The 18,796-nt window shown below is 40.5% G+C and overlaps 1 protein-coding gene and 4 non-coding genes across 5 annotated transcripts; 3 read left to right on the top strand and 2 right to left on the bottom strand.

Annotated features, from left to right (window-relative positions):
* Positions 1-6,931: 6,931 nt before the first annotated feature.
* Positions 6,932-10,372, top strand: LOC115798965 (OX-2 membrane glycoprotein-like). Its single transcript, XM_030755936.1, has 7 exons — positions 6,932-7,042; positions 7,737-8,075; positions 8,594-8,923; positions 9,003-9,041; positions 9,121-9,247; positions 9,365-9,415; positions 9,662-10,372. Exons 1-7 carry the CDS (start codon positions 6,988-6,990, stop codon positions 9,798-9,800), a joined length of 1,080 nt encoding a protein of 359 aa, XP_030611796.1. The 5' UTR covers positions 6,932-6,987; the 3' UTR covers positions 9,801-10,372.
* A 1,265-nt stretch (positions 10,373-11,637) lies between these two features.
* On the top strand, positions 11,638-11,751 carry LOC115799553 (U5 spliceosomal RNA). Its single transcript, XR_004021594.1, has one exon. It is a non-coding gene; the product is annotated as a U5 spliceosomal RNA (small nuclear RNA).
* Positions 11,752-13,196: 1,445 nt separating this feature from the next.
* Positions 13,197-13,310, bottom strand: LOC115799579 (U5 spliceosomal RNA). Its single transcript, XR_004021600.1, has one exon. It is a non-coding gene; the product is annotated as a U5 spliceosomal RNA (small nuclear RNA).
* Positions 13,311-15,300: 1,990 nt separating this feature from the next.
* LOC115799572 (U5 spliceosomal RNA) lies at positions 15,301-15,414 on the bottom strand. The gene has a single exon (XR_004021598.1). It is a non-coding gene; the product is annotated as a U5 spliceosomal RNA (small nuclear RNA).
* A 2,619-nt stretch (positions 15,415-18,033) lies between these two features.
* On the top strand, positions 18,034-18,146 carry LOC115799539 (U5 spliceosomal RNA). The gene has a single exon (XR_004021592.1). It is a non-coding gene; the product is annotated as a U5 spliceosomal RNA (small nuclear RNA).
* Positions 18,147-18,796: the final 650 nt, after the last annotated feature.

Below are 18,796 nucleotides of genomic sequence, written 5' to 3'. Positions count from 1 at the left end.
AACAGCACCCACTGCTGATGACCCAGAGAAGATATGTCCAGTGCATAATAAACCCCATCCCTTACGTAAGTGTAGAGGACTGAGAGAAATGCCTCTCGATGAAAGGAAAAGGATCCTGAAGGTACACAAAATCTGTTTCAAATGCTGTGCCTCAAACAAGCACATAGCTCGAAACTGCGATGTAGTGGTTGAATGCTCTGATTGCCATAGTAACAAGCACCCTACAATCCTGCATCCAGACAAACTTCCAGCTACCCCCACACCTTCTCGTTCCCCTACAGAGAATGGCGGGGAGATGGGATCTCCAGAAGCTGCAGTTGTATCTAACTGCACTGAGGTGTGTAGAGAGGGATTTAGTGGCAAATCCTGTTCTAAGATATGCCTCGTAAACGTTTACCCTGCTGACAGCCACAGAGAGAGCAAAAGGATGTACGCCATGTTGGATGACCAAAGCAATAGGTCATTGGCACGCTCCGAGTTCTTCGAGATGTTCAACATTAATGGTCCCTCAACCCCATACACTCTCAAAACATGCTCAGGTGTCGGGGAAACAGCTGGTCGCCATGCGACTGGGTTTGTTGTTGAGTCTGTAGATGGTGCTCTCAACATCCCACTGCCCACTCTCATTGAGTGCAACATGATTCCCAATAACAGAGATGAGATCCCCACTCCTGCGGCTGCACTTAGTCACTCTCACCTTAAATCAATAGCCCATGAAATTCCAGTGTTGGATAGCAGTGCCGAAATCCTGCTGCTACTTGGGAGAGATTTGCTAAGGGTCCACAAAGTAAGGGAACAAATCACTGGGCCCTCTGATGCAGCATATGCACAGAAATTGGATTTAGGATGGGTGATCATTGGTGATGTGTGCCTGGGCAGCTCCCACAGACCTGAAGTTACTACCTTTAAGACTCATGTTCTGGAGAATGGCAGAACAAGTTATTTTCCTCCATGTGAAACCCACATTAAAGTGAAGGAGAAACTCTGCCCTTCCCATCAGATCCAATCAATCGGCTTTCCTCTAAACCCCCAAATGCTACAAGCCAAGCTGTGAGAACTTGGGAGATGCAGTTTTCCAGAAAACCAAGGATGACAGCAAGCTTACACCATCAGTGGAGGATTTCCTGTTCCTTCAGATAATGAAGAATGAATTCTTCAAGGATTCCTCCAACAGTTGGGTAGCTCCCTTGCCATTCCGCCAGCCACGAAAGCATCTTCCTAACAATCGCCAATATGCTATGAGCCGCCTTAAGTCTTTGCAGCACACTTTGAACAAAAAACCCCAGATGAAATCCAACTTTGTGGACTTCATGCAGAAAATATTGGACAATGAGCATGCAGAGCTTGCACCTCCGGTACAAAGGGGAAAGGAGTATTGGTATCTGCCATTCTTTGGAGTCTACCATCCACAAAAACCCACTCAAATACGAGTGGTGTTCGACTCAAGTGCACATTTTGAGGGGACATCTCTTAATGATGTACTATTACCTGGACCAAACCTGAACAACAATTTGTTGGGTGTCCTCATAAGATTCAGGAAGAACCCAGTTGAAATTACAGCAGACATCCAGCAGATGTTTCACTGCTTCCTGGTGCGGGAGGACCACAGGGATGTTCTTCGCTTCATCTGGCACAAAGAAAACAACCTGAAGAAGGAACTGGTTGACTTCAGAATGAGGGTGCATGTTTTCGGGAACAGCCCCTCCCCCGCTGTAGCAATCTTTGGAATGTGCAGGGCAGCCCAGGAAGGGAAAGAGCATTACGGAGCGGATGTTTGTCGGTTTATAGAGCGTGACTTCTACATGGATGATGCTCTCAAGTCTTTCCCCTCCGTGGAACAAGCTGTTGACCTTCTTTCGAGAACACAAGAAATGCTAAGAGCCTCAAATCTTCGGCTCCACAAAATAGCCTCTAATAAGCCTGAGGTGATGGATGCATTTCCAGTGGAGGATCGTGCCAAGGACCTTCAGGACCTTGACCTATTCACAGATGACCTTCCTGACCAACGGAGTCTTGGATTGAAATGGAACATTATGTCAGACCAATTTACATTTCACGCCCCTCAGACAGAAAGGCCATATACACGTAGGGGGTTGCTCTCCATGGTCAACAGCCTCTTTGACCTACTTGGTTTCTTGGCTCCAGTGACAATGGAAAAATGGATGGAATGGCAAAACTCTTTGCAGCATCTCAGCAGCATTCATGTGCCCCGTCCATACTCCACAGTCCCGACCTGCGAAGCCAAGAGTACTGAGCTATGCATCTTCTCTGATGCTTCTGTGAAGGCCATATGTGCTGTTGCATACCTGAAAGTCATAAGCCATGATGGAAGAGTGGAAGTAGGATTTGTCGTTGCTAAAGCACGACTTGCTCCTCAGCCAGAACTTACTATTCCCAGGTTGGAGCTGTGCGCTGTGGTGCTCGCCGTCGAAATAGCTGAGGTAGTTGCTGAGGAGATTGACCATCCGTTCAACACAATCAGTTTCTATACGGACAGCAAGGTGGTCCTTGGTTATATTTATAACCAGTCAAGACGGTTTTATGTCTATGTGAACAATCGCATTCAGCGTATCAGGGAGTCTACCGTGCCTGAACAGTGGCATTATGTGCCAACAGAACAGAACCCAGCAGACCATGGCTCACGTTCTGTTCCTGCCCTGAAGCTCCAGAGCACGACATGGTTTACAGGGCCATCCTTTCTCCAGAACCCAAGAGCTGGACCCAACAACGGATGCAGAAGTCCGTCCTGAGGTAAAAACTCTATCTACCCATATTGTAGAGACCTGCCTAGGCTCAAAACGATGGGAACGTTTTTCTACTTGGAGATCCATGACCAAGGCCACAGCTAATCTGAAGCATGTTGCACGCTGCTTTGGAAGTTCAGCAAAGGACAAAACGTGTGTGGGTTGGCACATGTGCAACAAAGCCATCAACGCCGATTTGATAAAGGAAACTGAGGAAGTAATCATCAGAAGTGTGCAACATGAGGTTTATGCAGAGGAAATAAAATGCATCACTGCCAAGCATAATCTACCTACAAACAGTCCACTCAGAAAACTGAATCCCACAATGGACAAGAGAGAGCTTTTACGTGTTGGTGGACGACTTAGTCAATCAGGTCTGGAGCAGAGGGAGAAAAACCCTATCATTCTGCCAGGTAATCACCACATAACAACACTCATTGTTCGGCATCATCATGGAAAGATCAGTCATCAAGGCAGGCATTTTACAGAGGGAGTGATCAGAGAAAACGGCTTGTGGATAGTAGGAGCAAAAAGGTGCATTGGTAAAGTTATCAGCAATTGTGTGACCTGCAAAAGGCTCAGAGGAAAGGTTGGAGAACAGCTTATGTGTGACCTACCTGCAGACAGGTTGAAAATAGAACCTCCTTTTTCATATGTGGGCGTGGACATGTTTGGACCATGGGAGGTGTCCACGAGACAGACACGTGGAGGCCAAGCCAACAGCAAGCGTTGGGCAATTTTGTTTACCTGCTTATGCATAAGAGCAGTCCACATTGAGGTTGTCGAGGATATGAGCTCTTCTAGCTTCATCAATGCACTAAGGCGTTTCTTTGCTCTCCGCGGCCCAGCAAAGCAGCTTCGTTCGGACTGTGGTACAGACTTTATTGGTGCATATAAAGAAATGAGGTCAAACATTGCAGAGGAGAAAAGGGTACAAGGCTTCCTGCAGGATCAAGGCTGTGACTGGGTCTTCAACCCACCCCATTCATCCCATATGGGTGGGGCATGGGAACGTATGATAGGTATGGCAAGACGGATCCTTGACTGTATGTTACTGCAAGGCAGTCGCATCCGACTCACTCATGAAATTCTGACCACATTTCTAGCAGAAGTTACAGCCATTCTAAATGCTCGTCCTCTAATTCCAGTCTCCTCGGATCCGGAGCATCCTCACATTCTATCACCTGCCATGCTTCTCACACAGAAGGGCAGTGTTCCTCCACCTCTCTCCTCCAGTGTCAACCCAAGAGAAATGTTGAAGAGCCAATGGAAACGTGTGCAGTTTCTGGCCGACGATTTCTGGAATAGATGGCGAAAGGAGTATCTTTGCACTCTGCAGTCTCGGCAGAAATGGCAGCATAAACAACTGGATATTAAAGAAGGAGATGTGGTTCTCCTTAAAGAAAGACAAGCCAGGAGGAATGAATGGCCAATGGGTGTTGTTGTCAAGCCTGTTCCCAGTCAAGATGGACTCGTGAGGAAGGTTGAAGTCAAGGTTGTTCAGCATGGTACAACCAAAACCTATTACAGACCAATTTCAGAAATAGTTTTCCTTTTGCATTCCTAAATCAGAGAACATTAATTGTGGTATCCTGGAAGATACCAGACGGGGAGTGTTTTGGGCTTTCGCCCTAAAATAGCTGTTGTCCCTTTAAGACTGTCAGTAAATGGCAAGTAACAGGAAGTGATGTAGCCAGAAATGGTAGAAGCCAGGAAAACCAGCAAGAAGGCTGCAGTAATTCATGCGTTCACCATCTCATGCAATCCTGCTGTTCTAGACCTCATAAAGGCATTCCCTGTAAGTAGGATGTTTAACTGGAAGTATATATTTGGTATTGTTGCAGTTTGGGACATTTTTTTTCCAAATATACTAATTTGTATTGTATATGAAGATTATGTTTGTTGTAAATACATTAGTTGATGGAAGGTCATATTTCTGCGTTATATATGGCAGACACTTTATGTTAAACACTTCTTTTTAGACATGCGTGCATTTGAAGTACTAAACTCCCCGTGTATTTACTATTCTGTGTATTGTATTTCAGTTTCACACCGTTCACATTATAAAGACGCTCAAGTTCGACAGGGTGTCCTGGATTTATTGTGTGGAGGTGTTTAGCTTGCTGGATAGCCGAATGGAGATTTGAAATGCATTGAAATGCATTATTTACAAATTCATGTCCACTGACTTGAAAAAGTACAACAATTTGTGTTCATGTGGAAAAGAGTTTATATTTGCAGCTCCCGTGTCCATAACCCCAGCTTTATTAAGCCTTGATAACACTCCTTTGTGGGCACGGATACCTGACAGTCAAGGAGTCATTACTGTTTTACAAAAAGACAGGGCCCAGTCTTTCCTGTCCGGCCACTTAGGCCTTTGAAGTATGCACAGCCACAGTTATAATGATTTGCTTCATTTCTGGCTACTTTGTTGCAGCACTTTTTGAATTTATCTTTGAGAGAATAACAATCATCACCCCATATAAAGAATAGAATAATAACCAAAGCCTCACTATAAGGACTCACAAATGTCAAGTAGTTCCTGCAGGGATGGAAGTGAATGTGAAAAGAGGTGGAAAAACTCCTGAGAGAAACCGACAAAGCATCAAAGCTTTAAACACCAGAAATCCTCTTTTCTGTGGCTTAATTAACTTTATTTTAAATTTAATCTATCTTTGCACAAGTGCATGATGTCTGTTTACCACGGATAAATGTTTTTTATCAATATCAAAATAATATTTATGTTTTTTAAATCATACTGTTAAAAATATAATGGAATTTAATATTTTGCTATTTTGTAAGACAGAGAGTAATGCAGTAAAATAAGCTGTGAAGTGTGTGATGTTCTTCTGTCTGGAAGTAAATGATCCCATCAGTGCAGCTTCAGTGAGAACTTTGGTTGATTACTTTTTTGAATTTATCATCATTCCTTTTTATTATATTGTTAAAATGTAAATGGATTTAATGTTTTGCTGTTTTGTAAGACGGAGAGTAATGCAGTAAAATAAGCTGTGAACTGTGCGATGTTCTTCTGTGTGGAAGTAAATGATCCCATCAGTGCAGCTTCACTGATATTCAGTCGTTCATTAAAAGATGGAAATGAAAAGTTTTTCCTTTCTTTGTATTTTTGCTCTTTGTCTAAAATGGTGTTGTAGCAGCGCCCATCACAGCTCCATAGTGTCTCTGTTTAGATGGAATTTATTCCCAAATGTAACTCACGAAGCTGAAGTTGGTTTCCGATTGCAGCTTCCGATTCGGGAAATGGTTAAAGGGCCATTCCACTTAATTTTTCGCTACCTTCAGCATCTTTAATCTGCTCTAGTTAAAAAACTACAACACCTACACACTTCAAACCTGGACTAGATTATTCTCAACTAATAGTAGAGTATTTAAAACCATGTGTGTGATTTGTGAAACCTTTATTTGATTTGTGAAACTTCAATAAAATTTATAAAATGTTTGTATTTGCTGTTTTAAACAAAGCAAAACAAAAATGTGTTTATTGGAAAGTTTGCGGAAGTGAAAATATCATTAAAACATTATGATGAGCAGGCACTGATATGATTTCATATTCGCTGAAATAATATTTTTTGAAACATTGTGCTGTGAAAATCAAAACTTCATTACATTTGAACCAACAGCGTCATCATGTGGTCATTTTATGCAATAGCAGGTGAAAATCTGCATCTCACACTGAATGTGACTCAGTGTGAGATGCAGGTTTTGCTTTGTTTAAAACTTTTGGCTGCCAGCGCACGATTAAATAGATTAAAAATGTTTCACACCGCAAGCTGAGGTCTTTCTTTTCTTTTTCGTTTTGCTGCTGGTTTTCGTGTATTGCGGGATTTAACAGAACAAACACTGAGTTTCAGTTTGTAATCAGATCAGTGATCTCAGTGGCCGTTTCTCAGTACTCAAGTACGCATGTCGAGAAACGGCTTTTCTATGTAACATTAAAATGAAAGTGAAAGTAACGTGAGGCTGTTCCACTGCACTGAAGAGGGGACACAGGAATAAATGTGCTGTAAAACACCAGAGCAGGTTTACAAAATAATAAATGTTTATCAGTCAGTGGTTTATTTGAGAACATCGCGATATGTCACGTAGCTGTTATTAACGAGAGGAGTTATTTTTTAATTTTCTTTGTCAAGTACACACCCAGAGAGAGATCGTGGACCGGCCCTGCAGAGCTCCGCCTGCATTTAGATTCAAGTGTTTGAATTTCTGGCGGCATGCAGACAACATGGCAAAGCGAGCAATCACAGTCGTTTTTTCTTTGCTGGCGGTCATTTCAGAAGGTGAGCGAGCTACACTGTGTTCTTTATTAATTTAATGAGTTTTGGTTTGTTGTAACCGGTTTGCTCTGCGCTGAGTGAATAAAGTGAATTTCAGTGCAGACAGGGGTTGAAGCGGCAGGTAGACTTAGTTCCAAAGTTAGTATAAGATGGAATTTGTGTAACTAAAGAACTTTATCACCTTAAATTCAAATCGATGACTTCTGCCAGAAGCTCATCCTGTTACTCAGCAGTCACACTGAGAGACACTTTATGTGAAGTATTATCTGAATTCACTTTCATTTTTATGCTCACTGCCCTTCTGTGCATGTAGTTCAGGCTAGAAGCAGGTGAACCATGAAGTCTGCATCTGTATTGACATGCAGGGATGAGGAGTAGAAATGCGTGTGTGCACAGAATGTGCAGGTGGCTCATGTGCTGACTTAACAGCACTGCAGTGCATGAAAAATGAATTTAGGTCACATTATTTTGTTTTAAACTGCCTATCAGATTTAGTTGCTCATTAAGTGAGGGGGTCGGGTCATCATTCTGGATTGTTCCAGCCCACTTTAACCCCTGATGGTAGCTGAACAGATTCAGTCACTGACTGTGTATTAAATCAGTAGGAATTCAGTCTAATCACTCTGTGGTTCACACATTAAACCCCATCATACAAAAATCCATAATTGTCATGTTATTTTTTTTTTCCCCTGTGCAGGTTTAACATCAGTGATACAAACACAGCAGACTGTGGTGGCAGCAGTGGGAGAAGATGCCTCCTTAAACTGTCAGCTCTTGGAGACTAAAGACGTCCTTCAGGTCACATGGCAGAAAATCCTATCAGAGAAAGAGAAAAACCTGGCGACCAACAACAAGTACTTTGGCCAGAGAGTTAATAAAGAATTTACAGGCAAAGTGGAGTTTAGAAATTGTGCACTGCATAACTGCTCCATAGTTATCAAGAAGGTGGCAGAGACAGATGAAAGCTGCTATCGCTGTTTGTTTAACACTTATCCTGAAGGCGCTCTGACAGGAAGAACCTGCCTGCAGGTGTACGGTAAGGACGTGGTCGAGAATCGTGGAGGAAACTGTGCACACTTTAAAACCTTTACTTTTTTCTCTGCACCCACTACCTTTGCTTTATTTACTGTTAATGGCAATAGCAATGAAAACAAAGTAAACATGAAAAAGAAGAATAATACAAACTATATATTAAAAAAATATGACGTTTTTAGTATACAGGGTGGCAAAAATATGTAAGCAAAGAGGCTTTTTACATCAGTATTTTCATACTTTACTCCCAAATGATCTGATTTTTACTATTTAAAACATTTTTTGATAAAAAGAATTAGAATTTGTTTCCTGCCTCCAATGTTAATTAATTTTTAAGTATTTTGTGCACCACTCTATTTGTAATATACAGATGTAGTTCCTGAAGGTGCAATTGCTTCAAACACGGCACAGCTGCAGTATACAAACCACCCACACATGCAGTCTTATGGGATTTCTATGCATACCTTTAATAGAATACAATTAATATGCTTTTTCTTAAATAATATCTTTCCTCCTTCTCAGAGCTGCATGAACCTGTTCTTGATGTCAGAGAGTCAAACTCTCCTGCAGAGTGGGTTGTTTCCTGTTCAGCCACTGGTCGACCTGCTCCCACTGTAACACTCAGTGTCTCACAACAACACCTCAACTTCTCCCAGTACAACACTGTCAGTGTGTCCAACACCAACACTACATTCACTGTCACCACTACAGCTGTGCTCTCAGGTTCACGGAGAAACAGCACACAGGTGGGGTGTGCAGCACGAGTGCTCTCTGCTCCTCAGATAGAGGTCATTCAGGTCATTCCTGAGGTCAAACAGGCAGATGCTGCTCCTGATAATGAGGATGAGGATGGTGAGAAACACTGTCAAAATCACAGATCTATAGATTGGTGATTACTCTGTCATTCTAACATTTAGATTCCTGTTTGTAGGGTTTTTTGAGAAGATAACATCCAATAACAGTGAATTCAGTAAGTATGTTTTCTCATGTAATTAGTAGTTGTTTGATGAGTGTTGTTCTAAGTCACATTTTTCCTCCTGTTCTCCCAGATCCCACCTGGATCATTGCATTAGCTGTGGTTGCCGTGGTTGCGGTGTTGCTGGTGTTGCTGGTGGTTACTCGTGATCGAATCTTTCCTGTCATCTCTGCTCAGATGAAACAACAAAACAAGACTGGGTAATTATCACTTTCAGCTCAATATTATATGTTAATATGGTAATGATTTACTATATTAAGAGACAAAACCAATAAATATTTCATGGAGCATTAAATTTAAATCCTTCTGTCACTCAGAGACCTCGAGAAGAACAGAACACCACACAAATTAAATCAGAGCATTCATGAGTAAGATCATTTCACTGTTATTAATATTTTACACTATTTACTGTCTCTGTGGGTTTTCTCTTTAGTTTTCCTGCCTATCAACATCCCTGCAACATCCTGATGAAGCTGAACAATTTCATTTAATTCACATCTTCAGTTTTCATCTCTTTCATGGATGCATCTTTTTACTATTCCTGCCATTATTTTTAGCCACATAGCTGCTGTGATGTGAGCGGGACTGAACTCATGTCTTCTTTCTGTCTGAAGGGTCAAAACGCCTTTAATGAATCACGAAAATGAGCAGATCAGGCAGCGGACGTCTACAAAGAAAACTCCAAAAACCATCCACTCAAAACTTTCACCTTCAGCAGCAAAGCGACTGTTTGAGGACGAAGAACCAAAATAAAACTAAAAGTCAGACTGGAAACCAAAGAAAACTCAGTGCTGTCAAACCTAAAGATTCCTGCATCTTGAGGTTTTTCTGTCACTACTTTTTTGAATTTATCATCATTCCTTTTTATTATATTGTTAAAATGTAAATGAATTTAATGTTTTGCTGTTTTGTAAGACGGAGAGTAATGCAGTAAAATAAGCTGTGAAGTGTGCGATGTTCTTCTGTGTGGAAGTAAATGATCCCATCAGTGCAGCTTCACTGAGATTCAGTCGTTCATTAAAAGATGGAAATGAAAAGTTTTTCCTTTCTTTGTATTTTTGCTCTTTGTCTAAAACGGTGTTGTAGCAGCGCCCATCACAGCTCCATAGTGTCTCTGTTTAGATGCAGTTTATTCCCAAATGTGACTCAGTGTGAGCTGCAGATTTTCACCTGCTATTGCATAAAATGACCGCATGATGACGCTGTTGGTTATAAATAATGAGGAGATTTAATGATTTTCACAGCATCATGTTTCGATAAATATTAATATTTGAACGTATATGAAATCATATCAGTGTCTGCTCATCATAATGTTTTAATGATATTTTCACTTCTGCAAACCTCCCAACAAACACATTTTTGTTCCCTTCATTGTTTTGTTTGTGTGAAAAAAGGTTTTATTTCGTCTAAAACAGCAAAATACAAAAAATGATTTCTGCTTTTGGCTTCCAGCGCGACTAAATACATCAGAAATGTTTCACACCGCAGTCTGAGGTCTTTGTTTTCTCTCTCGTTTTTCTGATGGTTTTTCTGATGCTTTTCTTTCTTGCGGGACTTTGGAGAACAAACGCACTCATTTACAGTTTGTATGAATGTGATCAGTGAACTCCTGCGTGAGGTCAAAGTGACAGTAACTTGTGCGGCTGTTCCTCTGCGCACTGAAGAATAAATGTGCTGTAAAGTTGCGGCCCCGCAGAGCTCCACCTGCATTTAGACTTGAGTTTTTGTGCTTTGGTAACAACATGAAATCAACATGGCAGAGCGAACAGTCCCACTAATCTTTTCTTTGTTGCGGTCTTTTCGAAAGGTGAGAGAGACGTGCTGTGTTCTTTATTCATTTAACACGTTTTAATTTAAAATGACTTGGTGCAGTCAGTCTGTGGGAAGCGTCTAACCTGCAGTCCTGTGCAATAAATATTCCGCAATGAATTATTCTCCTCAATACTCAGACTTTTATCCTAATGACAAATTAATTTTTAAGACTTTCAGACAGCACAGAAGGACACCGACAGCTGACAGCGTGGAAATAACTGAGTGAACTGCGCCGGACCCCACAGAGTCACGCTTTGTACTTTTTCCACTGTGCCGTTACAGTGGAGTTCCTCTGAGCAGTTCAAAGTCGGAAACTGGCCGCGTAAACTCAGTTTTTATAGACTCTCCAGTTTATCAGCAAAAAGCGCAGCTGGACAGCTCAGCGGCGGAGATCTGCTCTGTGATTTAAGGCAACATGGAAAGTTGCCTAATGTCCCTTTTTGCAGCTATTTATAACTATTTATAAACTATAAACTCTATTTATAAACTCTCTGATACGAAAATTATTGAAACTGGGGCTCGCGAGCATTTTCACGAGAAGATTAACAGGGGGGGGTCAACATTCCCACAATGCCTAGCGCGCATAAAGCGTTTTTTTTTTAAATTACCTCACATTAATCTCTCACTCAACAACTTTGTGCGCATGTGTTGGAGGTATTTGTAGTAAAATGTTTGTATGTGTGTATCAGAGATGAAGTCAGCAGTTTGTTTCATGTAAACCGTAAGTGATCACAGCAGCGCGAGAAATGCCTCCTCCCACTCCAGCCTTTCTCCGGCAGCGCTCTTGTTTCTCTTCATCTCGTATAAATCTTTCGCCTTTTACTAAAGATTTCCGTGGAGAGGAACAACAAGAGTATATCACAATTTTTTGATGCCTTACAATTGTAGGGCTTTCTATGGAAATGTAAAAAAAAATTAAAAGCTTTACGATATGTTTACAATCAAGGGGAAAGATAAATTTAAGCATAAATCTAATCACAGGGTTCGAGGTGTAAAAGACCTCCAAATAGTCTAAGGTCAAGCCCAAAACCCACTGACACAGAGAGTGCAGTGTTTCCTGCTCTGCATGTAACACAAATTTTTCCGTTCATTCTGTGCAGCCCAAATAAATGTGATCAAAGAAAGCAGCAAAGCAGGACCATGTTTTACATTTGAGCCTTGGAAACAGATGAAAGGATAAAACAGCTTCTTTCTGTCTTGTTTAAAATACTGGAGAACACACAATACAGTTTATGTGCTTGATTTCCTACAAACACACAGATCTGTCAGAAAGAGGCTAATACTTTAACTCTCCAGGGCGTCTCTATTTGGTAAGTGCAAGTCCACAAAGATGGCAGCGTGAAAAGTGTCTCAAAACCACGTGTGTATGTGTAACTTAGGCTGTGTGTATCAGGCTGTCCGTGCATGTGTATTCAATTTTCTTTAAAATAGAAACAGTACTTGTTGCCTGTCTACTCTCCTTATTATGATAATGGTACTGTAAGGAAGACGAGTAATATCTGTTACTATGAACTTCGTACACCTCGCATGTACTCACGTACTTCTCCAGTCTGACTCTGAATCATTAACTGGAAGTCTTTCCGCTCGCTGTCCAAACTGAAACGTGCACACAGACACCATAAATTACGCTTTAATATTCCAGTAAATAAATAAAGACATCGGTGTTCATTGTGTGGCTGATTTCATGCACATGCTGTTGTGAAATTTATGAAACAATCTTCATATACTATATTCAGTCCTCTATTATGTACAATATTATTTATACCGATACATATTTTTTATATCATTCGACTTCTACTTTCTGATACTTTCTATTTTTTTATATTTTTGTATCTTAGTTATTGTTTGTGCTCTGTGCTGCAGCTTTGCCGCTACTACACTGAAATTCCCCATCATGGGACTGAAAAAGGGATTTCTTATCTTTTCTTAGCTCTTGTGATTTGGACATTTTTTGTCACCTTGCTTGTCATTGTTTGTATAACTATTAAAATATGTAACTCTTAGTCTATATTCTAATTTGCACGCTGCATTTTTGCTGTTTATATCTGTATTGTATTTTATATTCAACTCAAACCTGTTGCACATTTTGCATTCTTTGTTTCTATTTAGCTGCTTTAACAATTAATATAGTTTTGGTTTTAAGTTTTATTTGCTTTGAAATTTTCCAATTTTGTTAAGTTTGTTATTGCTGATGTTTAAATCTTGTTTTTGGTGAGTTAATTTTTAATGAAAAAAAATGTTTGACTTAACTCTTGCTGAGACTTCGCTCAACATTACAGCTTCACACTGTATGCATAAATAGCATTTTAATGTTCTGTTTTTTGCACATATACTGAAAGCCCTACAATTGTAAGGCATCAAAAAATTGTGATATACTCTTGTTGTTCCTCTCCACGGAAATCTTTAGTAAAAGGCGAAAGATTTATACGAGATGAAGAGAAACAAGAGCGCTGCCGGAGAAAGGTTGGAGTGGGAGGAGGCATTTCTCGCGCTGCTGTGATCACTTACGGTTTACATGAAACAAACTGCTGACTTCATCTCTGATACACACATACAAACATTTTACTACAAATACCTCCAACACATGCGCACAAAGTTGTTGAGTGAGAGATTAATGTGAAGTAATTTAAAAAAAAAAAACGCTTTATGCGCGCTAGGCATTGTGGGAATGTTGACCCCCCCTCCCTGTTAATCTTCTCGTTAAAATGCTCGCGAGCCCCAGTTTTATTAAATTGCTTTTATAGTTTATAGTTTCTAAATAGATATAAATAGATGCAAAAAGGCACAGGCAACAACTACTGTTTCTATTTTAAAGTCATAAATCACCATTATGTATTGATTAATAATCGACTCTTACTATATTCTGATAATATTCACAAATATTTGTTATCTTGGGCTTTTTAGCAAAGTTTTTAAGTGCTTATATGAACAGTTTACCCTGAACTGCAGAAGTGTGGAGCTGCGCTGTCGGACAAACATGAATGAAGTTTGAATGAAATGTTTCACATTATGTTATCTTCGTTCTCATTTCTGGAGTCTTTGACAAAGGTGAGAACAAACTGCATGTTAATGACAGCATGTGATTTAGATCCTTATATAGAGCTGAAGGTAATTGTTTAAATGACCTTCACATGGACACGACTCCTCTCAGCTGTGGTGCTGAGAGAGATCACCAAGGTGAGCTGTCCTTTTAGATAGTGTATTGATACAGGTTCAACCACAGACAGTATAAAATCAGAGTGTTTGTGGAGCTGAGTTTTTAAGTGGGGATTAATGGCTGTCAGGAACTCGAGGGTGCAGGAGCTCCACCTTATTACATTTTTTTGTGGGTGGAGGAACCTCCCATCTAATGCTGCAGATTGCGTTTTGGTCTCGTACCATCACCCTAGCCCAGTAGGTGGGAATACAGGTAATACACCAAATAAGAAGGGCAGCATGCACTGAACTTGTCATGTGTCAGCGTCCTGATAGCATAACCATTAGTCACCATCCATTCCAGGACTCTGGTTGTAGCTGGGTGGGTTCTTTGTAATCACATTTTACTCTGTAAACATCAATGCCTGATGATTCAGAGAGTCTAAAAAGCTCTACCAGGATCACTGAATGCTGAGGAGAAAAGAACAGTCTTCACCACGCAGGAGGTCCTGTCCTTCATGAAGCCCTGCAGAGATTTACAGAAGGATTAATTACGAAGTGAAGTTGGTCTCAACAAGTTGTTCTCCTTCTGCCTGTATACAAAAGGAGAGCAGACAGGCAACAAGTACTGTTTATGTTTTAAAGTCATAATTCAAATGCATGTGATGTGTGCAGATTTACAAAGGTGTGCAGGAATTAGTGTCTGAATTTTGAGGTCTCACAAATGCTTGCTCCAATCCACACAAACACAGAGCAATCTGACCACATGTAAAACTTGAATACACATGCACGGACAGCCTGATACACACAGCCTAAGTTACACGTGCACACGTGGTTTTGAGACACTTTTCACGCTGCCATCTTTGTGGACTTGCACTTACCAAATAGAGACGCCCTGGAGAGTTAAAGTATTAGCCTCTTTCTGACAGATCTGTGTGTTTGTAGGAAATCAAGCACATAAACTGTATTGTGTGTTCTCCAGTATTTTAAACAAGACAGAAAGAAGCTGTTTTATCCTTTCATCTGTTTTTTAAAGCTCAAATTTAAAACATGGTCCTGCTTTGCTGTTTTCTTTGATCAGATTTATTTGGGCTGCACAGAATGAACGGAAAAATTTGTGTTACATGCAGAGCAGGAAACACTGAACTTTCTGTGTCAGTTGGTTTTGGGCTTGAACTTAGACTATTTGGAGGTCTTTTACACCTCGAACCCTGTGATTAGATTTATGCTTAAACTTATCTTTTCCCCTTGATTATAAATACATTGTAATGTTTTGTATTTATTTATTGTTTACATATTCATAGAAAGCCCTACAATTGTAAGGCATCAAAAAATTGTGATATACTCTTGTTGTTCCTCTCCACGGAAATCTTTAGTAAAAGGCGAAAGATTTATACGAGATGAAGAGAAACAAGAGCGCTGCCGGAGAAAGGTTGGAGTGGGAGGAGGCATTTCTCGCGCTGCTGTGATCACTTACGGTTTACATGAAACAAACTGCTGACTTCATCTCTGATACACACATACAAACATTTTACTACAAATACCTCCAACACATGCGTACAAAGTTGTTCAGTGAGAGATTAATATGAAGTAATTTTTTTTTAAAACCGCTGGATGCGCGCTAGGCATTGTGGGAATGTGGAGACCCCCCCCCCCCTTAATCTTCTCGTGAAAATGCTCGCGAGCCCCAGTTTCAATAATTTTCGTATCAGAGAGTTTATAAATAGAGTTTATAGTTTATAAATAGTTATAAATAGCTGCAAAAAGGGACATTAGGCAACTTTCCATGTTGCCTTAAATCACAGAGCAGATCTCCGCCGCTGAGCTGTCCAGCTGCGCTTTTTGCTGATAAACTGGAGAGTCTATAAAAACTGAGTTTACGCGGCCAGTTTCCGACTTTGAAGCGCAGAAACTGGACTTTGAACTGCTCAGAGGAACTCCACTGTAACGGCACAGTGGAAAAAGTACAAAGCGTGACTCTGTGGGGTCCGGCGCAGTTCACTCAGTTATTTCCACGCTGTCAGCTGTCGGTGTCCTTCTGTGCTGTCTGAAAGTCTTAAAAATTAATTTGTCATTAGGATAAAAGTCTGAGTATTAAGGAGAATAATTCATTGCGGAATATTTATTGCACAGGACTGCAGGTTAGACGCTTCCCACAGACTGACTGCACCAAGTCATTTTAAATTAAAACGTGTTAAATGAATAAAGAACACAGCACGTCTCTCTCACCTTTCGAAAAGACCACAACAAAGAAAAGATTAGTGGGACTGTTCGCTCTGCCATGTTGATTTCATGTTGTTACCAAAGCACAAAAACTCAAGTCTAAATGCAGGTGGAGCTCTGCGGGGCCGCAACTTTACAGCACATTTATTCTTCAGTGCGCAGAGGAACAGCCGCACAAGTTACTGTCACTTTGACCTCACGCAGGAGTTCACTGATCACATTCATACAAACTGTAAATGAGTGCGTTTGTTCTCCAAAGTCCCGCAAGAAAGAAAAGCATCAGAAAAACCATCAGAAAAACGAGAGAGAAAACAAAGACTTCAGACTGCGGTGTGAAACATTTCTGATGTATTTAGTCGCGCTGGAAGCCAAAAGCAGAAATCATTTTTTGTATTTTGCTGTTTTAAACGAAATAAAACCTTTTTTCACACAAACAAAACAATGAAGGGAACAAAAATGTGTTTGTTGGGAGGTTTGCAGAAGTGAAAATATCATTAAAACATTATGATGAGCAGACACTGATATGATTTCATATACGTTCAAATATTAATATTTATCGAAACATGATGCTGTGAAAATCATTAAATCTCCTCATTATTTATAACCAACAGCGTCATCATGCGGTCATTTTATGCAATAGCAGGTGAAAATCTGCAGCTCACACTGAGTCACATTTGGGAATAAACTGCATCTAAACAGAGACACTATGGAGCTGTGATGGGCGCTGCTACAACACCGTTTTAGACAAAGAGCAAAAATACAAAGGAAGGAAAAACTTTTCATTTCCATCTTTTAATGAACGACTGAATCTCAGTGAAGCTGCACTGATGGGATCATTTACTTCCACACAGAAGAACATCGCACACTTCACAGCTTATTTTACTGCATTACTCTCCGTCTTACAAAACAGCAAAACATTAAATCCATTTGCATTTTAACAATATAATAAAAAGGAATGATGATAAATTCAAAAAAGTAGTGACAGAAAAACCTCAAGATGCAGGAATCTTTAGGTTTGACAGCACTGAGTTTTCTTTGGTTTCCAGTCTGACTTTTAGTTTTAATTTGGTTCTTCGTCCTCAAACAGTCGCTTTGCTGCTGAAGGTGAAAGTTTTGAGTGGATGGTTTTTGGAGTGTTCTGCGTGGACGTCCGCTGCCTGATCTGCTCATTTTCGTGATTCGTTAAACCAAATTTCATTGCACTGCATATTATACATATTTTTTATTTTATATCGACTTGCATCCTGGTTTGTTTTTGTTACAGTACAGACAGTTTTGCACAGTAACATCCTGCTCAAGCATTTCCAAATGATAACTACAGACCAGGTTAGTGTGGCACTTACACAGACAGGTATTTCACTTAAATTAAACTTGAACTTTCGCTTTAATTTTAAGTGAAATACCTTTTAGTTTAACTGCCTGATCTGTTAGATTTGTGGGCTGCAGAGCCCCGTTCATGTTGTCCTGCCTCATGAGCGGAGCAGCTCCGTTTATAGACTCTCTGATATGCAGTTTATTGAAACTGGGGCTCGCGAGCATTTTCACGAGAAGATTAAGGGGGGGGGGGGGGGGGGGGGGGGGGGGGGGGGGGTCTCCACATTCCCACAATGCCTAGCGCGCTTCCAGTGGTTTAAAGAAAAAATTACTTCACATTAATCTCTCACACAGCAACTTTGTGCGCATGTGTTGGAGGTATTTGTAGTAAAATGTTTGTATGTGTGTATCAGAGATGAAGTCAGCAGTTTGTTTCATGTAAACCGTAAGTGATCACAGCAGCGCGAGAAATGCCTCCTCCCACTCCAACCTCTCTCCGGCAGCGCTCTTGTTTCTCTTCATCTCGTATAAATCTTTCGCCTTTTACTAAAGATTTCCGTGGAGAGGAACAACAAGAGTATATCACAATTTTTTGATGCCCTACACTTGTAGGGATTTCTTCATATGTCCAAATAAAAGAACATTAAAATGCTATTTAAGCATACAGTGTGAAGTTGTAATATTGAGTGAAGTCTCATCTAAAATTAAGTCACATTTTTTTTCATTAAAAATTAGCTCACCAAAAAAAAAAAAAGATTTAAACATCAATAACAAACTAAACAAAATTGCGAAGTTTCAAAGCAACTAAAACTTAAAACTCTCTGGGCCCCTCCCCAATCAGACCAGGAGCGACATGTTTAGCCGCATGTTCTCCTTGAATCGCTGGCTGTCTGAGTGGTGTCCAAAAAATGACGTGGGCTTCATAGATAATTGGCAAAGTTTCTGGGGAAAACCTGGTCTTGTTAGGAGAGACGGCATCCATCCCACTTTATTAACCCTCCTAAAAACTGACTACCCAGGGTTGAGACCAGGAAGCAGAGTTGCAGTCTTACACGCCTCTCTGCAGCTTCTCTCCTCCTGCCATCCCCCCAAAACCCCATCCCCATAGAGTCGGTGCCTGCTCCCAGACCACCAAAAACCAAAGCTAAAATCAGCAAAAAGCTATTTAAGCATAAAAATTCAAAAACAATAAATAATACAGCTTCATCAACTGCACCAAAAAATAAAACAATTAAATGTGGATTATTAAACATTAGGTCTCTCTC

This window comes from Archocentrus centrarchus, chromosome 2 (assembly GCF_007364275.1).
Source record: "Archocentrus centrarchus isolate MPI-CPG fArcCen1 chromosome 2, fArcCen1, whole genome shotgun sequence".
NCBI lineage: Eukaryota > Metazoa > Chordata > Actinopteri > Cichliformes > Cichlidae > Archocentrus > Archocentrus centrarchus.
Note: the sequence above shows the minus strand (reverse complement) of the source record. Positions and strands in the feature narration are given on the sequence as shown.